Source organism: Pongo pygmaeus, chromosome 8 (assembly GCF_028885625.2).
Source record: "Pongo pygmaeus isolate AG05252 chromosome 8, NHGRI_mPonPyg2-v2.0_pri, whole genome shotgun sequence".
NCBI lineage: Eukaryota > Metazoa > Chordata > Mammalia > Primates > Hominidae > Pongo > Pongo pygmaeus.
The window spans coordinates 20,380,426-20,400,677 of record NC_072381.2 but is presented as its reverse complement, the minus strand read 5'-3'; the positions used below and the strand labels follow the sequence as shown (position 1 = coordinate 20,400,677).

The following is a 20,252-nucleotide window of genomic DNA, read 5'->3' as shown; positions in this document are numbered from 1 at the left end:
ACAGATAAAAAGATTCATTCTGTAAAGTGATGAACTTGTTGGTACAGATGGATCTAGACCAGAAAAACAACATCCTTTTGCCACACATCTGTTTTAAAGATGTAGAAAATCTCTTATTTTGTGTTTGTTTTCACTCCTGCATGAGCTGTTTTTCTTAGCAATCTTGAGACATTCATCATTGCTCTTTTGAGTGAAAGGGTTCAGGCTTTGGAAAACAGTTATCTTTGAGACATCAGAGAACATTTGAACCAAAGGTGTCGATCCCTCATGAACTAAAGCTTTATTATGATTTTTTTTTCTGATCCCTTTGCAACCCTGCACCTACGCCAAAAGCATTATAATCTTGTCATACTTCAGATAAGTCCACGGGAGATGTTCCGAGTGAACTATAGATGACATTCCACTAGGGAATTCTATGTTCAGTGTAAATGGTATCTTGTATAAGTTTTAGTTTTTTGTTTACCCTTTGTTTCCTGGGCTGAGCTTGTCCAGAAATCTTGTCTTCTTCAGGCTACAGCAGCTTAGAGCTTGTTTGTGTGTGTGTGTTTGTTTGTTTGTCTTAAAGGTATAGGCAAAATTTTAGTCTTAACACCTGTAAACCAGTACTGGTGTTGTTCTGTCCTAGAAATTTTAGCACTGCTCTGATACAATAAAGCCTTCTTTCTCTCCAACTGGTTCAACTTCAGCATAGGCAGGATGTCCAGAGCCTCTTCTAAACTTCATCGCAGGCCATCTGCTTGGGCGTCTCTGAAACAGAAAACACAAAAATAAAAAATGTGCGTCAGGGTAAGATTCTAGCACCAGAAAAATCTATTTGCTAGCTATTTTAGATTAAATGTTGAATTAATTAACACGTTAAATTATCTCTTATTATAGCTACAGTCAGAATTAAGAATTCCCCTTATCAACCCTCCAAGCCCTGTGCTTGCATTTCCAAGATGGCACTATCTACCCCTGTCAAAGGAAAGACCATTTGTCACACCTGCCCTCAAAGGATTCAGAGCTTCTCCCAAGCAAGGTTTAATGCTTTATACATATGTCTGAAATACTCAAATATAACTAGGCAAAAAGGAACTGTAATAAAAAATATTTTTTAATATATGGGCAGACACTCTCTCTTCTCTACAAGTCAATACTGATATCACTTCATTTTGTTCATTAATTCACTCAAAAACTAAGGTCATAAAATTCTGCTGTTCCTAGAAGGGTGTTTTCAATTAGGCACCAGACTTCCTAGCAAATAAGCTAAAAGAAATATCACTTAATATCTTAAGAAATTATTTATTTAGTTAAGCATACGCATCTATGATTTTTTTGTGCTTGAAAATTAAAGCTGTTATATCCTAAAAATGGAATCTATTATCAGAGGGTGTGACCAATCGTAAGCTTATGAAACAAATATTGTACAATAGACACTAGTCCTAAAATACAGGTTATTTGTATTGACAAAAAGAGAGCATTTCTTCTCAGCACTCCATCCATCAAACAAACCTGTGATTTACAAATAGATGTACTGAAATGAATTACTGAGTTATCGGAGCAAAATACACTAAAATGCATTTCACAGCCATAGTGACACTAGAAACTATTACTCCATTTATCAAAGTGCCTGCAATTTTGGGGTAAATAAGATGATAAATATTGAAGGAAGTTCATTTCTATCTAAATAATTCTAATGCAAAACAGGTTAAATATCAGTATACACATACTGGCATTTGGTATTTTTCTAGATTTTCCAATTACATGCTAATGTCGATGATTAATGGCTGTGAAAGTTTTTCACATCAGGTAGGGATGACTATTAGCTCTACATTCTGTAAAATAAAAAAAAAACAATCAAGGTAATTACATTCTGCCTACTAATAATATTAAGTGCTATCTCTATAACATTATGTGGTCAGAATGCCTTAAATTTATTTGCTGATTAAGTTCCATTAAGTGAAACTGAATTATCCCTATTTTCCAAAAGAAGAATTTAAAACTAAAGAGAGGGCCACACAACAAAACGTGTCTATGGTGGGGCTGAAATCATCAACAATGGAAACATACTAAGCACCTCTAGGGAGGTGGGTACCATAACTCATGGTTATGCCTGTTTGTAGGGTAAAGATGACATGTTGCAGTGCTCACTACTTATAGCCCCAACTCTGGTTTTAGTGACTTCACAGCTGAGCTTCTCCAAAGCTACAGCTTCCCTGGGCAAGCAGCACCGCTGAGATTTTGCTCTGAAATGCCACCTTTCCGAGGCCAGTTGGTAGCAAGAACAACCCTGCCACCGAGCACGAATTTACAGCCACATAAAGACATTGAGCTATACTGTTCACAGTAGCCAAGATTTGGAAGTAACTGAAGTGTCCATCAACAGATGAACGGATGAAAAAAAAGTGGTCCATATACACAACGGAGTACTCTTCAGCCTTAAAAATAATGAGATCCCGTCATTCGTAACAACATGGATGGACTGGAGATCATTATCTTTAGTGAAATAAGCTAGGCACAGAAAGGCGCAGAAAGGCACAAACATCACACGTTCTCACTCACTTGTGGGATCTAAGAATCAAAACAATTAAACTCATGGAGATAGAGTAGGATAGTTACCAGAGGCTAGGAAGGGTAGTGACGGGGTTGGGAGGAGGTGGGGATAGTTAATGGGTCTCCCCCCCCAAAAAAAAATGAATAAGACTTAGTATTTGATAGCAGAACAGGGTGACTACAGTCAATAATAATTTAATTATACACTTAAAAATAATTAGAAGAGTATAATTGGATTGTTTGTAACACAAAAGATAAATGCTTGAGGCTTGAGGAGATGGATACCCCATTCTCCATGATGTGATTAGGACACATTGCATGCCTGTATCCAAACATCTCACATACTCCATAAATATATATACCTACTATGTACCCACAAAAATTAAAACTTAAAGAGGAGAAAAACAATGGTGCTATATGTGGTCTTCACTAAAAAGGAGTGCAGATGATGGGCATCTTGATGATGATGCTCATGAAAGTTACATTTTATGAGGCTTTTATTTCATATCTCATGCTTTGTACTAGGTGATTTCCATACAGGGTCTCATTTAATATCCACAACTCCATCCTTTACGTTTTCCACAAACCTGCAAAGCTAGCAAATGGCAGGGCCAAGATGTAAAATAAAAATCTACCTACTTCCAAAGCTAATTTTTCCCATGATGGAAATTATTCCTTAAAATTCAATGGTTTGTGCATAACTCACCCAACATTTGGGAACCTGGCTGTAGTTTTATTTCAATCTTAACAATATACCAACAACTTCGGTATTCTGTTAATAAGTCAGAGCTACTAAGTTAACAACTCTTTCTTAGGTGAAAAGATTGCAGGATTATTGATACTGAGTATCATGTGCTTTGTGAGTATATCACAAAGGTCCCCAAAATAGAAAATACAAAATGTTGGAGGTGAAGCTTCCTGTGTTAACACAGTACAATCTTATTTTCCAAACTAATTACATATCCTTAAGGATTTTTTCGATTTGTAATTTTTTTCCACTCATTGTAGAAAAAATGAGTAAAAAATGAGTACAAAAAAACACAGACCTATCCCAACAAGATTTAAAATCACTAGCGATCCCACCAAAAACACACAACTGCTTAAAGCAGTGGTTCCAACCTTTTCAGCACCCAGGACCAGTTTTTGTGGAAGACAATTTTTTCATGGGCTGGTGTTGGGGGCATGGGGTAGGCGGATGGTTTTGGGATGAAACTGTTCCACCGCAGATCATCAGGCATTAGATTCTCATAAGGAGGTCACAACCTAGACCCTTCACATGTGCAGTTCACAATAGGGTTCATGCTCCTATGAGAATCTAATGTTGCTGCTGCTATGACAGTAGGCAGAGCTCAGATGGTAATGCTCGCTTGCCTGCCACTCACCTCCTGCTGTGTGGTCCGTTTCCTAACAGGCCACGGACAGGTACGGGTCCATAGCCCAGGGGTCGGGAACCACTGGGTTAAACTATCAGTGTATGTCACTCATGCAATTTCATGACTAAATATGCACAAAATAGGTATAATCCAGCTACAAAATTATTCAAGGCTGCTCTCTTATTCAGGAAAAACTGAAAATTCATAAACAATTTCGATTAGATTTTTAAAAAGCATTTTTCATAATAATATCTTAAAATTTACAATGAAATCTAACAAATGTCATGTAGCTAGGGTTTTAAACATTTGATGTTATTTTGTATTCTTTTATAATCCCTTCACATCTCAGTCTTAGCCGTAACAACACCGAGCAAAGAGTAACAACTTCACCAAAATTCTCCTTTCTTTTTAGAACACTTTCATAATGAAATAGGAGATGTCATCTCACATCGCAAAGCAATTACATGATTGTGAATAAATGACTTGATTTCTCTGGGCCTTTGTTTCTTCATCTGTGAAATAATAGCTAATTTGTCCTCTAAAACCCTAGGATCTTTATATTTGCTTGCCTAAGATAATTGCCTTTAAAGTAGAGAGAAGATCGTAATTTTAAAAGAGAACCTTCTGTGTTGAGGTTTTTCTGATCCTTATCCCTTCTGCCTCCTGTTAACTTTTAGAATTCCTATATTTAAGGGAAATCTATATAAATTGGCCCTAACTGAAATTGATTTTCCATGTCAATCTGCATGTGGTCAGATTATTCTTTATAAATGGAAAGAATGGGGCAAATTTTTTTTTTTTTTTGAGACGGAATCTCTGTCACCCAGGCTCAAGTGCAATGTCAAGATCTCAGCTCATTGCAACCTCCACCGCCTGGGTTCAAGCGATTCTCCTGCCTCAGCCTCCCGAGTAGCTGCGATTACAGCCACCCGCCACAGCACCCAGCTGATTTTTGTATTTTTAGTAGAAATGGGGTTTCAACATCTTTGCCAGGCTGGTCTCGAACCCCTGACCTCGTGATCCACCCACCTCGGCCTCCCAAAGTGCTGAAATTACATTCTTTAACAGAATAACTGAATATTTAGTTAGCATAGAAAAGTCCTTAACATCTATGCCATAATAGGAGCTATCTACCCAGAGTACGGGGAAAGGCTTGGATGGGAGTATCTGAAAACCTGAGCCTCATGTCCAGCGCTGCCACAAACTTGCAAGCAAGATTGAACACAGCCAGGGATTTTGGAGAAGGGATATGTTGTTCTTTCTCGAGGCCTAGACAGTTCCAAATCTGTGTTCTTTTTAGAATGCCTAATTCAGATTGTTACAGAAACTCATTGAGGCCACAGGGTCACTTGCTAAGAGGGCAGGATATATGCTGAAAATCGAAGAATTCAAACCAGATTGTAATGTTAATTCATTACAGAGTTTCAGGATGTAATGTCTTAAAACATTACTGGGTGCAATGCGTGGGTGATTTCTAATTTCATTTCTGATAATTATTTATGTGATAAATCATATTCAGAAGAAAATGCTTGCAGCAATAATGTTGGCACTGGGGTTGGCTGTGCAGTCAGGAATTCTCCCTAATTCTTGCTTCAGTACTACTAGTTGAACAGTCATCCAGGTCTGACTCAATGGTCTGTGGCAAGATAATTAGCTAAAATATCCACAAACAAACCTGGAGGGCACCCTCGGTTAGCAGTGTACACAAAACCGCAGCTGGAGACCTTCCTTCCAGTTCACAGAGCAACACACAGAGGGTTTTGTGTTGGGTTAGATGAGCCCTCGAAAGGGAGTTATAGGCATGAGTACGAAAGAAAAGGGACTGATTTTGAAATTAAAGGCCCAGATAGAAAACACCTGTGGTACATAATGGCACTTGTCAAGCAATTGATTAGAAATTTCTGCCATTTTTGGGCTGTCTTCCTCCGTGAACAGTGAGGGAATAGAAAGAGGCTGGGATCACTTCCCAGTGTAGGACTTGGGGAAAGTCACATCTTGTTACTCAGTTTCCAAATCTAAATGAACAAGAGTATTGTTTTTCAAAAAAACCTACCCTTCCTTCTGTTTTTTTGTTTGTTTACTTTATTATTATTTTTTGAGATGGAGTCTTACTCTGTTGCCCAGGCTGGAGAGCAGTGGCACGATCTCAGCTCACTGCAACCTCGCCTCCTGGATTAAAGCGATTCTCACGCCTCAGCCTCCGGAGTAGCTGGGATTACAGGGGCCTGCCACCACGCCCAGCTAATTTTTGTATTTTTAGTGGAGACAGGGTTTTGCCATGTTGGCCAGGCTGGTCTTGAACTTCTGACCTCAAGTGATCCACCCGCCTCAGCCTCCCAAAGTGCTGTGATTACAGGCGTGAGCCAAAGCGCCCGGCCCCTCCTTTCTTTTTAATTTTTAAGCCACGGACTCTTTTTGTTTTCTAATAAAAATCTTACCTTGAAGCCCAGAGTGAAGCACACAGGGTCGGTCTTCTTTAATTGTGGTGTACAGTTCTTTGCTTGCGTGCGCTCCCCGAGCCCTCGTGGAGTTTAGGAACCCTATACTTTCTAAAACATGTGTTTTGGAAACTATAGAACTAAATCTGCGTTTCTCAAACTTGCCTGGCCACACGAACAGCAAGGGATCTTGTTAAACTGCAGCTCCTGATTCAATAGATCTCAGAAAGGCCTGGGGGGTCTGTGTTTCTCACAGGCTCCCAGGTGATGCTGAGGCTGTGGATCCACACAACACACTTTGAAGAGCAAGGGTAATGATTTTCTAAGGTCTCTTCTAACAGAAACATCCTCCAGGAGCCAGTAGAAGAAAAAATATTGAACCTCAGCCTTCCTTGTGTCTCTGGCACAGCTTCATGGGAACTGAAGGTTTGTTTTTGCACCCAGGTCAACATTTCAATATTTAGCTTCGACTGTCCAAGGGAAGGAATTCTTTTCTCTCTATTTCATTCTTTGAAATACATTTTTTTCTCTATTTTCCTTATTTTGTGTTGAATATTTCTTTAGTCTTAACAAGTTAAAGGTTGGATTGCCAGATTTAGCAAATAAATGACATACCCATAAAATCTGGATTTCAAATAAACAAGTCATTAAACATATATATATTTAATTGGACATATACTAATTAATGGCTTTTTTTTTTAATTCTGATTCACATGAGTGTCATGTATTTGCCAATTGTATCTATGGGGAAACACAATGGTTTTGGGTCCTGGCCAGGGAAACCAGCAATCTAATTAAAACAAATGGCTCCTGTGTGTGGCTGTATCTCTTTGCTTCATGAAATGTAGGTCACTTTTTCCTTAAAAAGAGTAACTCAGATTGATCTGTTGGTCTTCTGGTGTGGTTGAGAATTCCAAGCAGGAGCATTCTAACTGCTCGTGTGGGAAGCAAAGCCTGGGTGATCTTTGCACATTTTCTGCTAGCCTTCTTTTGATTCTTCCCGGTGTGGAAGTTGCCTTATTTTCCTGCGCCAGCTCATCTCTAGTCTCCCGTTACTACCTGTCATTGATATGTTGCCTTCATTCTAGAACTGTCTTATGGATGACCTTGAAGGATTAGTTATAACCATAGTCGGTTCATGTGTAAGATGAAAATTGTTCCCAAGCATATACAGATCAGCTCTCTACTAGGGTTAACAAAAAAACATCCAATTTGTGTGATTTTCCAAAAGCTAACATCTTTAAAGTACAAAGTCAATGATTCTCCAATGGCTGAATAAATATCTTTCAATCACACATTGCAAACACTTAATGTGCATTATTTTCTTTCACTGTTTAGTCTGGCTGACTAAAAATAAAAATCACCTGGGGAGGTGCAAAGACTATCCATTTATCCATTTCACATATTTCCAAGAACACTTTCTTTCTCTCTCTGTTTTCTTTCCTTCCTTTCCTTCCTTCTTTCTTTCCTTCCTTTCCTCCCCTCCCCTCCCCTCCCCTTCCCTTCCTTTCCCTTCTTTCTTTCCAGACAGTATCTCACTCTGTAACCTGGGCTGGAGTACAGTGGCATGATCAACTCTCAATGCAGCCTCAACCTCCTGGGCTCAAGTGATCTTCCCACCTCAGCCTCTTAAGTAGCTGGGACCACAGGAGTGCACAACCACTCCTGGCTAATATTATTTATTTATTTATTTATTTATTTATTTATTTAGTAGAGACAGGTTTCACCACATTGCCCAGACTGGTCTCGAACTTCTAGCCTCAAGCGATCCTCCTGCCTTGGCCTCCCAAAGTGTGGGGATTACATGCGTGAGCCATTGAACGTGGCCAGGCAAACTTTCTGAATCCCCACCTACAGATTACAAGTCACTTCTATTTTTCCTGTGCTGTTCCAGATGTTTCTTGGTATTTTATCAATATCTCTTGTCACATTTTTGTTCACATATTGTGGTTGTACATGTGATTGAAGGGATGTAGTCAACATACATATATATATATGATATGTATATATGTGTGTCTATGTATGTATATCTATTTATATCATGCTCTATGTATATGTCCTAGAAGTCGAATGTCATATTCTGTGAACTCTGAAATATGCACAGCAGTGGGGTATTGAAGCTATCTGACACCAGGAGTGAATCTTTTTCATAACATCTGCTCCTCTTGAAGACACCATTATTTTCAGTAATAATCATGAAAGGAAATTAATAATAATGGCTATAAAGAAATACAGACAGAGAAAATTTTCTTGTTTTGAACTTTGTCCATACACAATGATGCCAGTAAAAATCATTAAAAATAAAAAATAAAATATTGCCATAAAAAAGGGGAAATAGAGTGAATAAATGCACCTTTTGGTAAAAAAAAAAAAAAAAGGAGGGGGTGGATATTGCCAAATGAAGAATTCCACGGGCTTCAGAGAATGATTTGTACTTGCAATAGCAGAATTGAAGTGCCTTAAGTTCTGTTTTTCTGTCGTTATAACCACAATGCTATCATTCTTTGTTTTGAATCTACTATTTTAACACAGATATATAAAGTACCATATAGCTTGAAGACACCGGTGTGCCCAAAACAAATGCAACGGATTCCAAACCCTGATTAACTTTTATTCTCTAAATGAATGCATGTAGCTGAGTTCACTGTCGGGAGCCAAGTGTGTTACTGGGAGTTCTCTGAATTAACTTCCATGTAGAAGGCAATGTTTACTAAAGGATAAGTAATAGCATTGGACTAACTTGAAGCTTATTTATTATGTCAGTAAAACTCAGCAGTAAACGAGCCCACTCTTTAATGCTTAGATCAGCAAAAGTTTCTTTCAGGGAGGAATATTTTATCACTAACAGAGTTTAGCATTTTTAGTACATGGTGATAATAAAAAGCCAATTTTATTTGAGTCAGTTTTATTATAATTTTACCATTCTCTCAAGACGATGCAACCCCTTTTTACCTGTACTTGGGAACAGATAGCTTTGATCCACCGTGGCTGGCAAAGTGTTATATACATGGAGATTCGCAATAAGTGTTTGTGTTCACTTGCACAGATCTTATTTACAGTTTATGCTGCCATGAGAGGCATGGCACTCAGACTCATGGGTGACAAGCTCTCTTTCTTGAGTATTTATTTTTCCTTTTTTGACTTCATTTTTTTAAAATAATTACTTTTTATTTAAAATAAATAAGCCCTCTTACTTACAGGGAAAATATGAACGTAAACTCTGTCCTCCTGGTCTAAGACAGAAACCACATTCAGAATATGTTCATTTAAAAAGGAAAGATTTGTTGATTATCAAACAAATCTAGGTACTTCAATACATATTGTTTCTTTGAAAAATAAAGACTGAAAGGAATAATTCATTTCAAAAAGTCACAGGTTAGAAAACCAATTTTCCTTCTGAGGCTCATTTTAGCAAATCCTCCAAGTGTTCCCAAATCTTTTAAAAAAGCTACATCCCCTGAGAAAGGGTCCTTCCCCTGTAGCCCTCTTGCTCTGACACCAGCAGCCCTGCACCCTTCCCACTATTGGCCACTTTGTTGTTCAAACCGAGCATGACTGTGTGATAATGCATTCAGTCATCCAACAAAATTAATATTTGCACACCTTTTTGTAAAACGGTACTAAAGATAAGGCATTTATCTTATTTATAGGGAAAATAATATATTTGTATATAAAAACTTGAACAGGAGCTAACCAATGAGATTGGAGAGTCAGCACAATATCCACTTCCATCCCTTCTATATTCCTCCTTCTACCTCACCTTGAAGCTGCTACCTCCAGAGCCTGGCTATTAAGTGGCACTGCGCTATGGTGGAAGATCACATCTAATTAGCCTCTGTAGTTCACCCAGGCTTCACTTAACTTCCTGCCAGCCTGCATTCCATAGAGGGCCTCTTCAGTCAACTTACTGTCTCTTCTCTCCTTTATCTGACCATCAATTCTGGGTAAGTTTCCCCAGTCCTCAGCACAGATCCTTATCTTCTACATTTTTCTATTCCAGATCCTAAACAGAACCAACTAGTGGAGAAAAAAGTCACATGCTCAGGTTCACCCAGTGTCAAAGAATCACACTCTAATTTCCATTGGAAAGTCAGTGATTCATTTACTCTTCTCTTCTTGAATTCTTTTGATACACCCAAACTCCATCTATTCACTCTAGCATCCAATCCCAGGGTGCCCTCTCTCAATTGTCTATTTCTCCATCTATTTTTACTGAGCCAGTGAAGGCCTTTAGAAGATGCTAATCCCTTGACCCCGTCAATGCTTTTATATCTACTCATGTTTCCTTCATATCTGCAAAAGTCTTCCTCAGTTGCATAGTTAATTGCTTTCCCTGCTTAATAATACTGTCTCTGCTATGAAGTTACTTCATTTCTCCCTCCTCTCCAAGACCCTTAAAACACCCCTTCCATTGTTTCTTTACCTTTTGCCTACACCAAACATCAGGAAAAAGCGTTTACTTGATGTTTCTTTGAACTCTCAGTACTAGATCTCTCTGAAATGTCTGGCCCCATCAATTGCCTTCATGGTACAAAACCATTTTTCACCCTCAGTGCCTGCTCACCACTTTAAAACTGCATTCTCTCAGGTTACCAGTGACTTAGTCGTCAACGTCTTCTGTGACTTCTCTAGAGCACTTTACACTGCTGCCTGTCTCTTCAATCTTGACCCTTTCCCTTTTGTGGCTTCCTAGGATGGTATATTTTCTTGCATCTTGCTCTGTTTTGTGTGTGTGTGTGTGTGTGTGTGTGTGTGTGTGTGTGTGTGTGTGTGTTTGTGTGTATGTGTGTGTGTCTGTTTTGTTTTTGTCTTAAACGGTCCCCTTTTCTGATTCATGAACATTAACTGTCAACACGTCCTCAGGTTTGGTGTTGACAAGACCCAACTCTTTATTCTCTTGGGTTTCAAATTCTACTATTAGTTCCATATTTTCTCACCTGATTGTTTACCCATATCCATTCCTTTTTTTTTCAGTTTTTTTTTTTTTTTTGAAGATACCCAATTTCTTGACCATCAGCTCAAACCAAACCCGCCTAAAATCCATTCTGTCACTTTCCTTGCTAAACTAAACCTTCTGATGTTTTTAATTCTGTCATTAGAAAATTCAGTTTCGGCCGGGCATGATGGCTCACACCTGTAATTCCAGCACTTTGGGAGGTTGAGGCAGGCAGATCACCCGAGGCCAATATGGTGAAACCCCATCTCTACTAAAAATACAAAGATTAGCAGGGTGTGGTGGCAGGCGCCTGTAATCCCAGCTAATTGGGAGGTTGAGGCAGGAGAATCACCTGAACCTGGCAGGCGGAGGTTGCAGTGAGCGATTCTGGACTTTGAAGTTATCTTTGATTCTTCTTCATCCTACATATTCAATGTAATGAATCAGGGCATCCTCCTCACCTTTACCACTCATTAGATATAGGAAATGTTCAGAAATTGCTTACTTTCTTGGAATCTCAGTCATCCTATCTGTAAAACAGGGATCTAACAATCTTATATTTACTGAGCTCATTGGGGAGTACAGGGAATCGAATATAACTGATTGAAAACCCTTTCACATATAAACCTTTACGCAAACAAAGATTGCTAAATTCTATCTTCTTCCTCTTCCTTCACATGGCTTCTGTATTAGCCTCATTCTTGTCCCTCTATAAATACCCCAATTCAGCTCTCAGCAACCACTTCACGTATAGACTACTGATAGTCTTCTAATTCCCTTGTGACCATCATTTCACTCTTCTTCTGGCTCACTCTACTCCTTCCTCACAACCATTTTAAACTCCCACTTCTTTTTTATTTTATGTATTTTTTTTTTTTTTGATGGAGCGTGTCTCTGTTGCCTAGGATGCAGTGCAGTGGTGTGATCTCAGCTCACTGCAACTTCCACCTCCTGGGTTCAAGAGATTCTCCTGCCTCAGCCTCCCAAGAAGCTGGGACTACAAGCACGCACAACTATGCCTGGCTAATTATTGTATTTTTAGTAGAGACAGGGTTTCACCCTGTTGGCCAGGCTGGTCTCGAACTCCTGACCTCAAGTGATCCACCCTCCTCTGCCTCCCAAAGTGTTGGGATCACAGGCGTGAGCCACCACGCCAGGCCCAAACGCCTACTTCTTTATTACATCACTGATTCTCACTGCTTATAGAATGATAGTTAGATTCTGTGGTTTGTCCTTCAAAGCCTACCGTATCTATTTTCCATCTATAGTAAAGCCATTTTCAATATTTGCCCATAGATATTAACACATAGTTAAATAAGTTGATTCATCTTGACCTTTCTTGATATGTTTTTAAAATCATAATATATCCCCATTCCATCTGAAAAGGTATCTCACCTTCCTCTTTGCTTAGCCAGAACATAGCACCCTTTCAAGACCGTGCACAAACACCATGTCTTTAATGAGATTCCTCCTGATTATCTCTCTCTCTTAAGTATTTTATAGCATTTGACGGAATCCTTTATTCAATATTGATCAAATCTTTGATGTTCCTTTCATTATTATTGAATTCTTATGAGGCTGTTTGGCATTTAAAGTTTTTGTGTCCTCTGTCTTTAGATGCATACTAAGCTGGAAAATATAATTACACATAGGATGACCATATGATTTCTCATCCAAATTAGGACACTTTTGAGAATAAATGGAGAAACTATTAATAATTATATCAGACAACAGACATAAACTAGAATGGCTCTGGGCAAAGTGGAATGTATGTTTACCTTAGTTATAGCCCTCTGTGAGTGTAAGAGACTCTAACAGAGTGTACTGCACAGAAAGATTCTTTGGTTTTGACTAATTTTCTGTGATACGAGCTGAGAATATTCTAGTCTTCTTCAGCATTAGCCTTAGTTCATAATATGTTAATAATGCTTTGAGCAGCACCTCTTTATTTTTTGAGCCACATTGCCACAAGTGGTTATTTTCTACCCAAATCATGAAATAATTTGCTATTAGACAGGCAATTTACTCTAAAGAAAAGTACTTTGCAGGAGGTGTGAAAACAAGCCAGTTCACCGCTGCCTAGTGACTGAGTTAAAAGACAAGATAATGCTGCACTGATCATAAATATTCTAATAAAAGTCAAATGTGAGTTAGTGCTGCCTCCCTACAACAGACTGGCTGTGTTCCTTAAGAAATTGTTCTTGTCAAGTTACTTGTGTCTGGAGTGCCAATGTGTTTCTAAGTGAAGCTAAAGAAATCTGGCAAGTTAAGGTCTAATCAGCAGTGACCCTAGGAATGGTTAACGGTGAGTTATTTTCTATCCTAAAGTAATTGTGTGCTTTACTCCATATTTAATCACACGATTAAGAAACAACCCAAAAGAATGATTTATGTCATCAAATCCAAGAGTGGACACTATTCATTTGAAGCTACAGAGCGATCTTATCAGTCAAACTAGGGCAAAACTACACTTACATATACGACCAGTTTCATCATATGTTTTTAATCTGTATATGTTGAAATAAAATTAAAAGTTTTAAAGAAACTTTAAAAGGCAGATAGCAAACTTTTTACCTATTTAAGGTCCTACATTGAAAAATGAGTATCCAAAATGGTGTATATTTTTAAATCTGAGGAACTTGATTTATTTGTTTTGCAATTTTGGGCACATACTGTCTCACGTCAAATCAATTCAGACATTGAAATAAAAATATAATTATGACCCTGAGAAAAGGAACAATAAAGTATTAGTACAGCAGGAAAATAAAAGTTAATATGTAATTTAGAGGATCAACTGTAGAGGCTTTACAGATGCATTTGTAATTATATTGTCATACAATGTTATAACTGACTAATAACAGTGTTTAATCATTCCTTACTTAGGGCTCCAGTGATACTCATTACTGTCCTTTACACAGATTCATGTAACCTCCACAAAAGCTTTCCTGAGAGTGCACTGCATTCATCCTGTGATGAAGTGCTGATAACCATGGTAATGATATTATGTGAGCCAGATGATAGCTCTGGAAGTCATCCTGTTTGCAACACTTTAGAAATAAAAAAAAAAAAAAAGATAAAAAAGCAAGATGACTGAGATATAACAATTAGAACCTATAAAAACAACTTCTTTTGTTTTTGTTTTGTTTTGTTTTGTAGTCAATGGTATAATACGCAGGAGTTTTATAACATGGTTTGTGAATTATTTAGATCATTTGTTCTTTTTCCCTTCCTCTTTTCATTCGGATAACTTAACAATAGCTCAAGAAAATTGGGTAGGAGTGGGAAATAAAGGAATCCCTCAAATAAATTATGTATTTACATAATTTTTGCCTGAAACCGACTACTGTTTAAAATAGCACTTTTAACAAAGTTGAAGGCTGCTTGGGAGAGTCAGCAAATTTGGTTTTAGCTACTGGTTGAGTTACACAGAATGGTTCAGGAGTGACCAGAATCACACAGTTAGGAAAAGCTGGAATTTTTGCAAAATCTGCTGCCTTCTTGGTGCTATCTTCTTCCTGCTGCATTTTACTGTTTCCTGATTCTGCTTCTGTTAAGCACTAAGGCCTTTGGCAAGTCAATTCTTATCTCACATTCTCCATGTTCTTATATATAAAATAAGAAAGAGGACAGATACTGATTCTCTGCTTAGTAAGAAGCTACGGCCTTCCGTCAGCCTTAACAACTAAACACTACATCACAATTATTTTTAAAAGGCGAATATTTATTTATCAATCACACCACTTTAGTTTTACGCATTTAAATCATACTGTGAATGATTCAACTAAAACATTTCTATAAGATTTGTATAAAAATGTCTGAGTGCATCAAATCAATGTTGTAATTTAAAGAGGTGTTTACCTTTTCAAGCATACAAATGCTCTTTTGGGAAAACAGAGTTTTATGTCTCTTTAGGTGAGACATATAATGCAAACAGTTATAAATGACTTCATTTGATGTTTCCTTAAATTCTCTGCTAACTCTTAACTTTCCGTCATTTCATGATGCTGTTTATTGAAGTTACAGTTGGATTATTTTAGACGACGCATTTATTCAGCAAATATTTACTAAGCATTGTGCTTGCCCTCGGGGATAAAAACGATGAAATGAGACACATAATGTTGTTCTCTGGAGTGCCTATATTGTTATTAGAATTCACGAAGAATAAAATGATATTCTCAACAAGGAAAGTCTCTCGATTTAGTTTTAAAGCCAGTTCTTGGAGGAGAACTGATCAGTCAATTCTGCCTACTCTAACAAACGAAAAAGAATTCTAAATCTCCTAATCTCCGGTTATTTACTTTTCTCACTGAAACATCATGAATTGTTTCATTTAATAAATAGACATATACTAAATTTTCAGTTATCCTAAATATATTCTGCTAAATAGCTTTTACTGATTGGGAGTAAAAATTTAAGTCCAAAAATATAATTATTTAGATTTTAAAAATGTATTTCATTTTGTTTTCCCTTTTTGGGTACCGCTGTAATTTTCAATAAACAACAATTGTTCTTGTATCACTTTCTGTCATTATGTTTTTTTCCCCCCAACAATTTCATTAGTTTACATTTGGATTAGTCACTATAAATATATTTATAATCTTAATCTGCCTTTGATTTTACTTTGCTCAAAATTTTCAATGGCTTTTAATCCACCTGGTTCTCTTTTTATAAACCACTCTTTCTAAACAAAGAAATATTCAAATGTAATTATGTTGTTTGCTAAAACACACCCAGTCCATTGATTTTCCCTGACTTCTCATTATTCTAATAAATGTCTTATGTGATCTTATATGCACTGGAGGGTGACTATTTTCTATGTGAATAATCCCTTTTAAAATTTTCTCAATGGTATAATAAAGTAGAAGTTTATCTCTTGCTCGTATCATAGTCCAAGACCAGTATTCCTTACAGGGAGGCAACTTCTTTCCATGTGTGGATCCCATTTCTTCCATCTTGACTTTTCCATTCTCCGGGGACCGTATATCCGGCTGGTGGGGCAGGAGAGAAGGTGTGGCAAAGGCACACGTAATTGTTAAAAGCCTTGGCTTACATGTGACTTTCTGGAGTGACAAGTAGTCACCTGTCCATCTTTGGGTGCAAGAGAGTTTGAAAAAGATAATCTTTAATTGTGCAACTACTTTCCAGTCACAACACTCTACTCTAGAATTGGGAACATGAATTATAGTAAGTAGTTAGCCTGCTCTTCTACAAATATCTATGTCTTTTTAATGACTTACATGAGGCTCAGAGATTATAACTATGAGGTATCTAGTACTTTATATGCCAATATATACAATACTAAATGATATGTAGTATTATTACCAGAAACATTATTATTACTTTAACATTCAATAAATGAGAGCTTAGAATGTGCATGTATACGTGTAAATTACCAATTGCTGTTTAATAAATATAGATGGAGTAACATATATTTAAAAAGCTGTAAGCATGTTCCAAACATTTCCAAAATGTTTGTTGCCGAATGAAGCAAGCTGAAATATGAGACGTGTGTTACAGCAGGAGCTACCTTCAAATGCACAAAGGATGTCATAAGGCAAAAATGTATGCATGCATTCTGAGTTCTGGCAGAAGGCTGCACTGATTCCACCAGGGCTTGTATGATGTCTTTCTGGTCATTTTGTTTATCTGAAGCTCATCTTGGAAAGAGTTTTCAGGAAGAACTCATGGAAAGAACATTGGCAGAGTTCCTGCACATGGATAATAATTTATTTATGCCCTTTCTACTCGATGGTCAGTTTTGCTGGATATAAATTCTTGGCTGACATTTTCCATCCTTTCACATGGTTACTCTATTTTCTTTCTAGCACAAAATGTTGCTGTTAAAAACTTCATGATTGTCTAATTCAGATATATTTATAATTCAAGTGTTTTCTTTATCTCAGTGCACAAAACTTTTTTTTTTTTTTTTAATATCATCCAGCGACTTTACTAGAATAAGTCTTAATGCTCATTGTTTTGGGTAAATAATCTCAGGTACATAGCATGCTCTTTCAATATTTACTTTTTTTAATTTCAAGAACTAAAAATTTTTTAGTTTGTGGTTTATTTTTCTTTTGCTTTGGTTTTTTTCTTTCCTACTATCCAGATGTTGAACCTTCTTTGACAAACTTAAATGTTTGTCATTACCTCTCAAATTTTTTTATCTGATTTAATTCTTTTCAATTAAAAAATCTACTTTTAAACCTTTTATTTCTTGTAATACATTAAGAATTGTGTTTATTTACTCTTCTCTTATTCTAGTTTTTTATTTTCAAAAGTATCTTTTCTGTATTTCTAATTCTCACATCTATTTCATTTTTTAGTTGTTCTAATGCTAATTTGGGTTGTTCTTTTCATCTTTTAAGTCACTTTCTTTATGCTTTTTAGCTAGTTTTAAAATAGTTCCTTAGAGTTTTTATTAGATTTTTTTTTTAATTTTTATTTTATGTTTGGGGGTACATGTGAAAGTTTGTTACATAGATAAACACATGTAATAAGGATTTGTTGTAGGCATTATTACATCCACCAGGCATTAAGCCCAGTACCTGATAGTTATCTTTTCTGCTCCTCTCCCTCCTTCCACCCTTCCCCCTCAAGCAGACCCCAGTGTTTATTGTTTCCTTCTGTGTGTTCCTAAGTTCTTATCATTTAGCTCCCACTTATAAGTGAGGACATGTAGTGTTTGGTTTTCTGTTTATGCATTAGTTTGCTAAGGATGATAGCCTCCAGCTTCATTCATGTTCCCACAAAAGACATGGTCTTGTTCTTTTTTATGGCTGCATAATATTCCATGGTGCACATGTACCACATTTTCTTTATCCAGTGTGTCAGTGATGGGCATTTAGATTGATTCCATGTCTTTGCTATTGTGAACAGTGCTGCAATGAACATTTGAGTGCATGTGTCTTTATGACAGAATGCTTTATATTCCTCTGGGCATATACCAAGTAATGGGATTGCTGGGTCATATGGTAGTTCTGCTTTTAGCTCTTTGAGTAATTTTCACAATGGTTGAACTAACTTATACTCCCACAAACAGTGCAAAAAGGGTTCCCTTTATTCCACTGGCTCACCAGCATCTGTTATTTTTTGACTTTTTAATCATAGCCATTCTGACAGGTGTAAGATGGTATCTCGTTTTTTTGATTTGCATTTCTTTAATGATCAGTGATATGCAGCTTTTTTTTTTTTTTCCTATGCTTTTTGGCTGCATGTATGTCTTCTTTTGAGAAGCGTCTGTTCATCTCCTTTGCCCACTTTTTAATGAGGTTGTTTGTTTTTCTCTTGTAAATTTGTTTAAGTTCCTTATAAATGCTGGATATTAGACCTTTGTCAGATGCATAGTTTGCAAATGTTTTCTTCCATTCTGCAGGTTGACTGTTTACTTTGTTGACAGTTCCTTTTGCTGTGCAGAAACTCTTAAATTAAATTAGATCCCATTTGCCAATTTTTGCTTTTGTTACAATTGCTTTCGGTGTCTTTGTTGTAAAACCTTTGCCCGTTTCTATGTCAGGATGGTATTTCCTAAGTTGTCTTCAGGTGTTTTTATAGTTTTTTGGTTTTTATTTAAGTCTTTACTCCATCTTGAGTTGATTTTTGTGTATGGTGTAAGGAAAGGGTCCAGCTTCAATCTGGTGGATATGGCTAGCCAGTTCTCCCAGCACCATTTATTGAACAGGGAGTCTTTTCCCCACTGTTTATTTTTATCAGCTTTGTCAAAGAAATGATGGTCATAGATGTGTGGCCTTATTTCTGGGCTCTTTATTCTGTTCCATTGGTCTGCGTGCCTATTTTTGTATCAGTACCATACTGTTTTGGTCACTGTAGCCTTGTAGTATAGTTTGAAGTTGGGTAATGTGATTACTCCAGCTTTGTTCTTTTTGCTCAGGATTGCTTGTTGGAGGTGTGGATAAGGTACTTAGGGTCTTTGCTCCTTCATTAGTCCAAGGGTGGCAAGGGCAGTTCACTGCAAAGGCAGTAGCAGAGAGCTTTCAGATGTCCCTGGAGGCTCTGTCCAGGGAGTTGCTGAGTTGGTAATGGCTCAATATATCTGGCAAGAGGTGGCTGGAGGCCCAGGCCTGGAGGACTTGCCTGGTGAGGTGATATGGGAATGGGCCCCACCTAACAGTCTGGCCACTTTTCTGTAAGGCTGCTGTGGTATGCTTGGGGCCCATGCCAGTCCCTAGTCACCTCAGATTTTTCAGAACCTGTAGGTGTCACCAGTGAAAACTATGAAATAGTACAGATGGCAGCAAAGAGGCCGTGGTTGGGAGGCCCCACCCGGGGGGGAGGCACGGGATTGGGTACCTGCTTAAAGTAGCAGTCTGGCCTTCGTTTTGGTAGAGCAGCTGTGCTTTCCTGGAGTATTCCTTCTATCCCAGGTTGGCTCAGACTCTCTGAAGCCTGAAGGCTGGAATGGCTAAGGTGCCAAAGATGGCAGCCTGGAGGCTGCCTGGAAGGAGGTATATACAGGAGTCTAACCTCCCACTTTGCCGAGGCTACAGCTACTTTTTCCAGAAAGTCAAAGTATCTAAGGCTCCAGGGTCTCCACACACGCCTGGGCAGCATAATTTTTTAATATCACACTGAAACTTCAGACAACAAAAGCAAAAATTAAAAAGTGAGATTATACAAAACTGAAAAGCTTCTGTACAGCAAATAAGCAACGAGACTCCTTATAGCTCTGGCTGTCAGAATGAAGACTGAAGGCCTTGGTGGAGTGGGTTCACAAGGAGATCTCATGACCTGTGGGTGCAAATATCTGTGGGAGAAGCATGCTTTCCCTGGGTTGGGGAGGATCCCCTGGCTCTGGTTGCTCCCAGGTGGGCTGTTGTCCTATCTTGCTTTTCTTCATTCTCTGTGGGTCAAGTTGTTTCCTTGATACCAATGAGCGGACCTGGATGTTTCAGTTGAAGGTGTTGTATTTGCTCATCCCTTCTGTTCCTCTCCATGAGAGCCATGCACACTGGCTGC

At 37.8% G+C, this 20,252-nt stretch overlaps 1 protein-coding gene across 1 annotated transcript in view; it reads right to left on the bottom strand.

The window, feature by feature from the left end:
* Positions 1 to 255: 255 nt before the first annotated feature.
* The window catches only part of PLXDC2 (plexin domain containing 2), a 479,884-nt gene continuing 459,887 nt past the window's right edge, over positions 256 to 20,252 (bottom strand). The window contains exon 14 of the mRNA XM_054503208.2: positions 256 to 747. Within this exon, the coding sequence (XP_054359183.1) occupies positions 631 to 747 (117 nt within the window). The 3' untranslated portion in view covers positions 256 to 630. The remainder of the gene's footprint in view (positions 748 to 20,252) is intronic.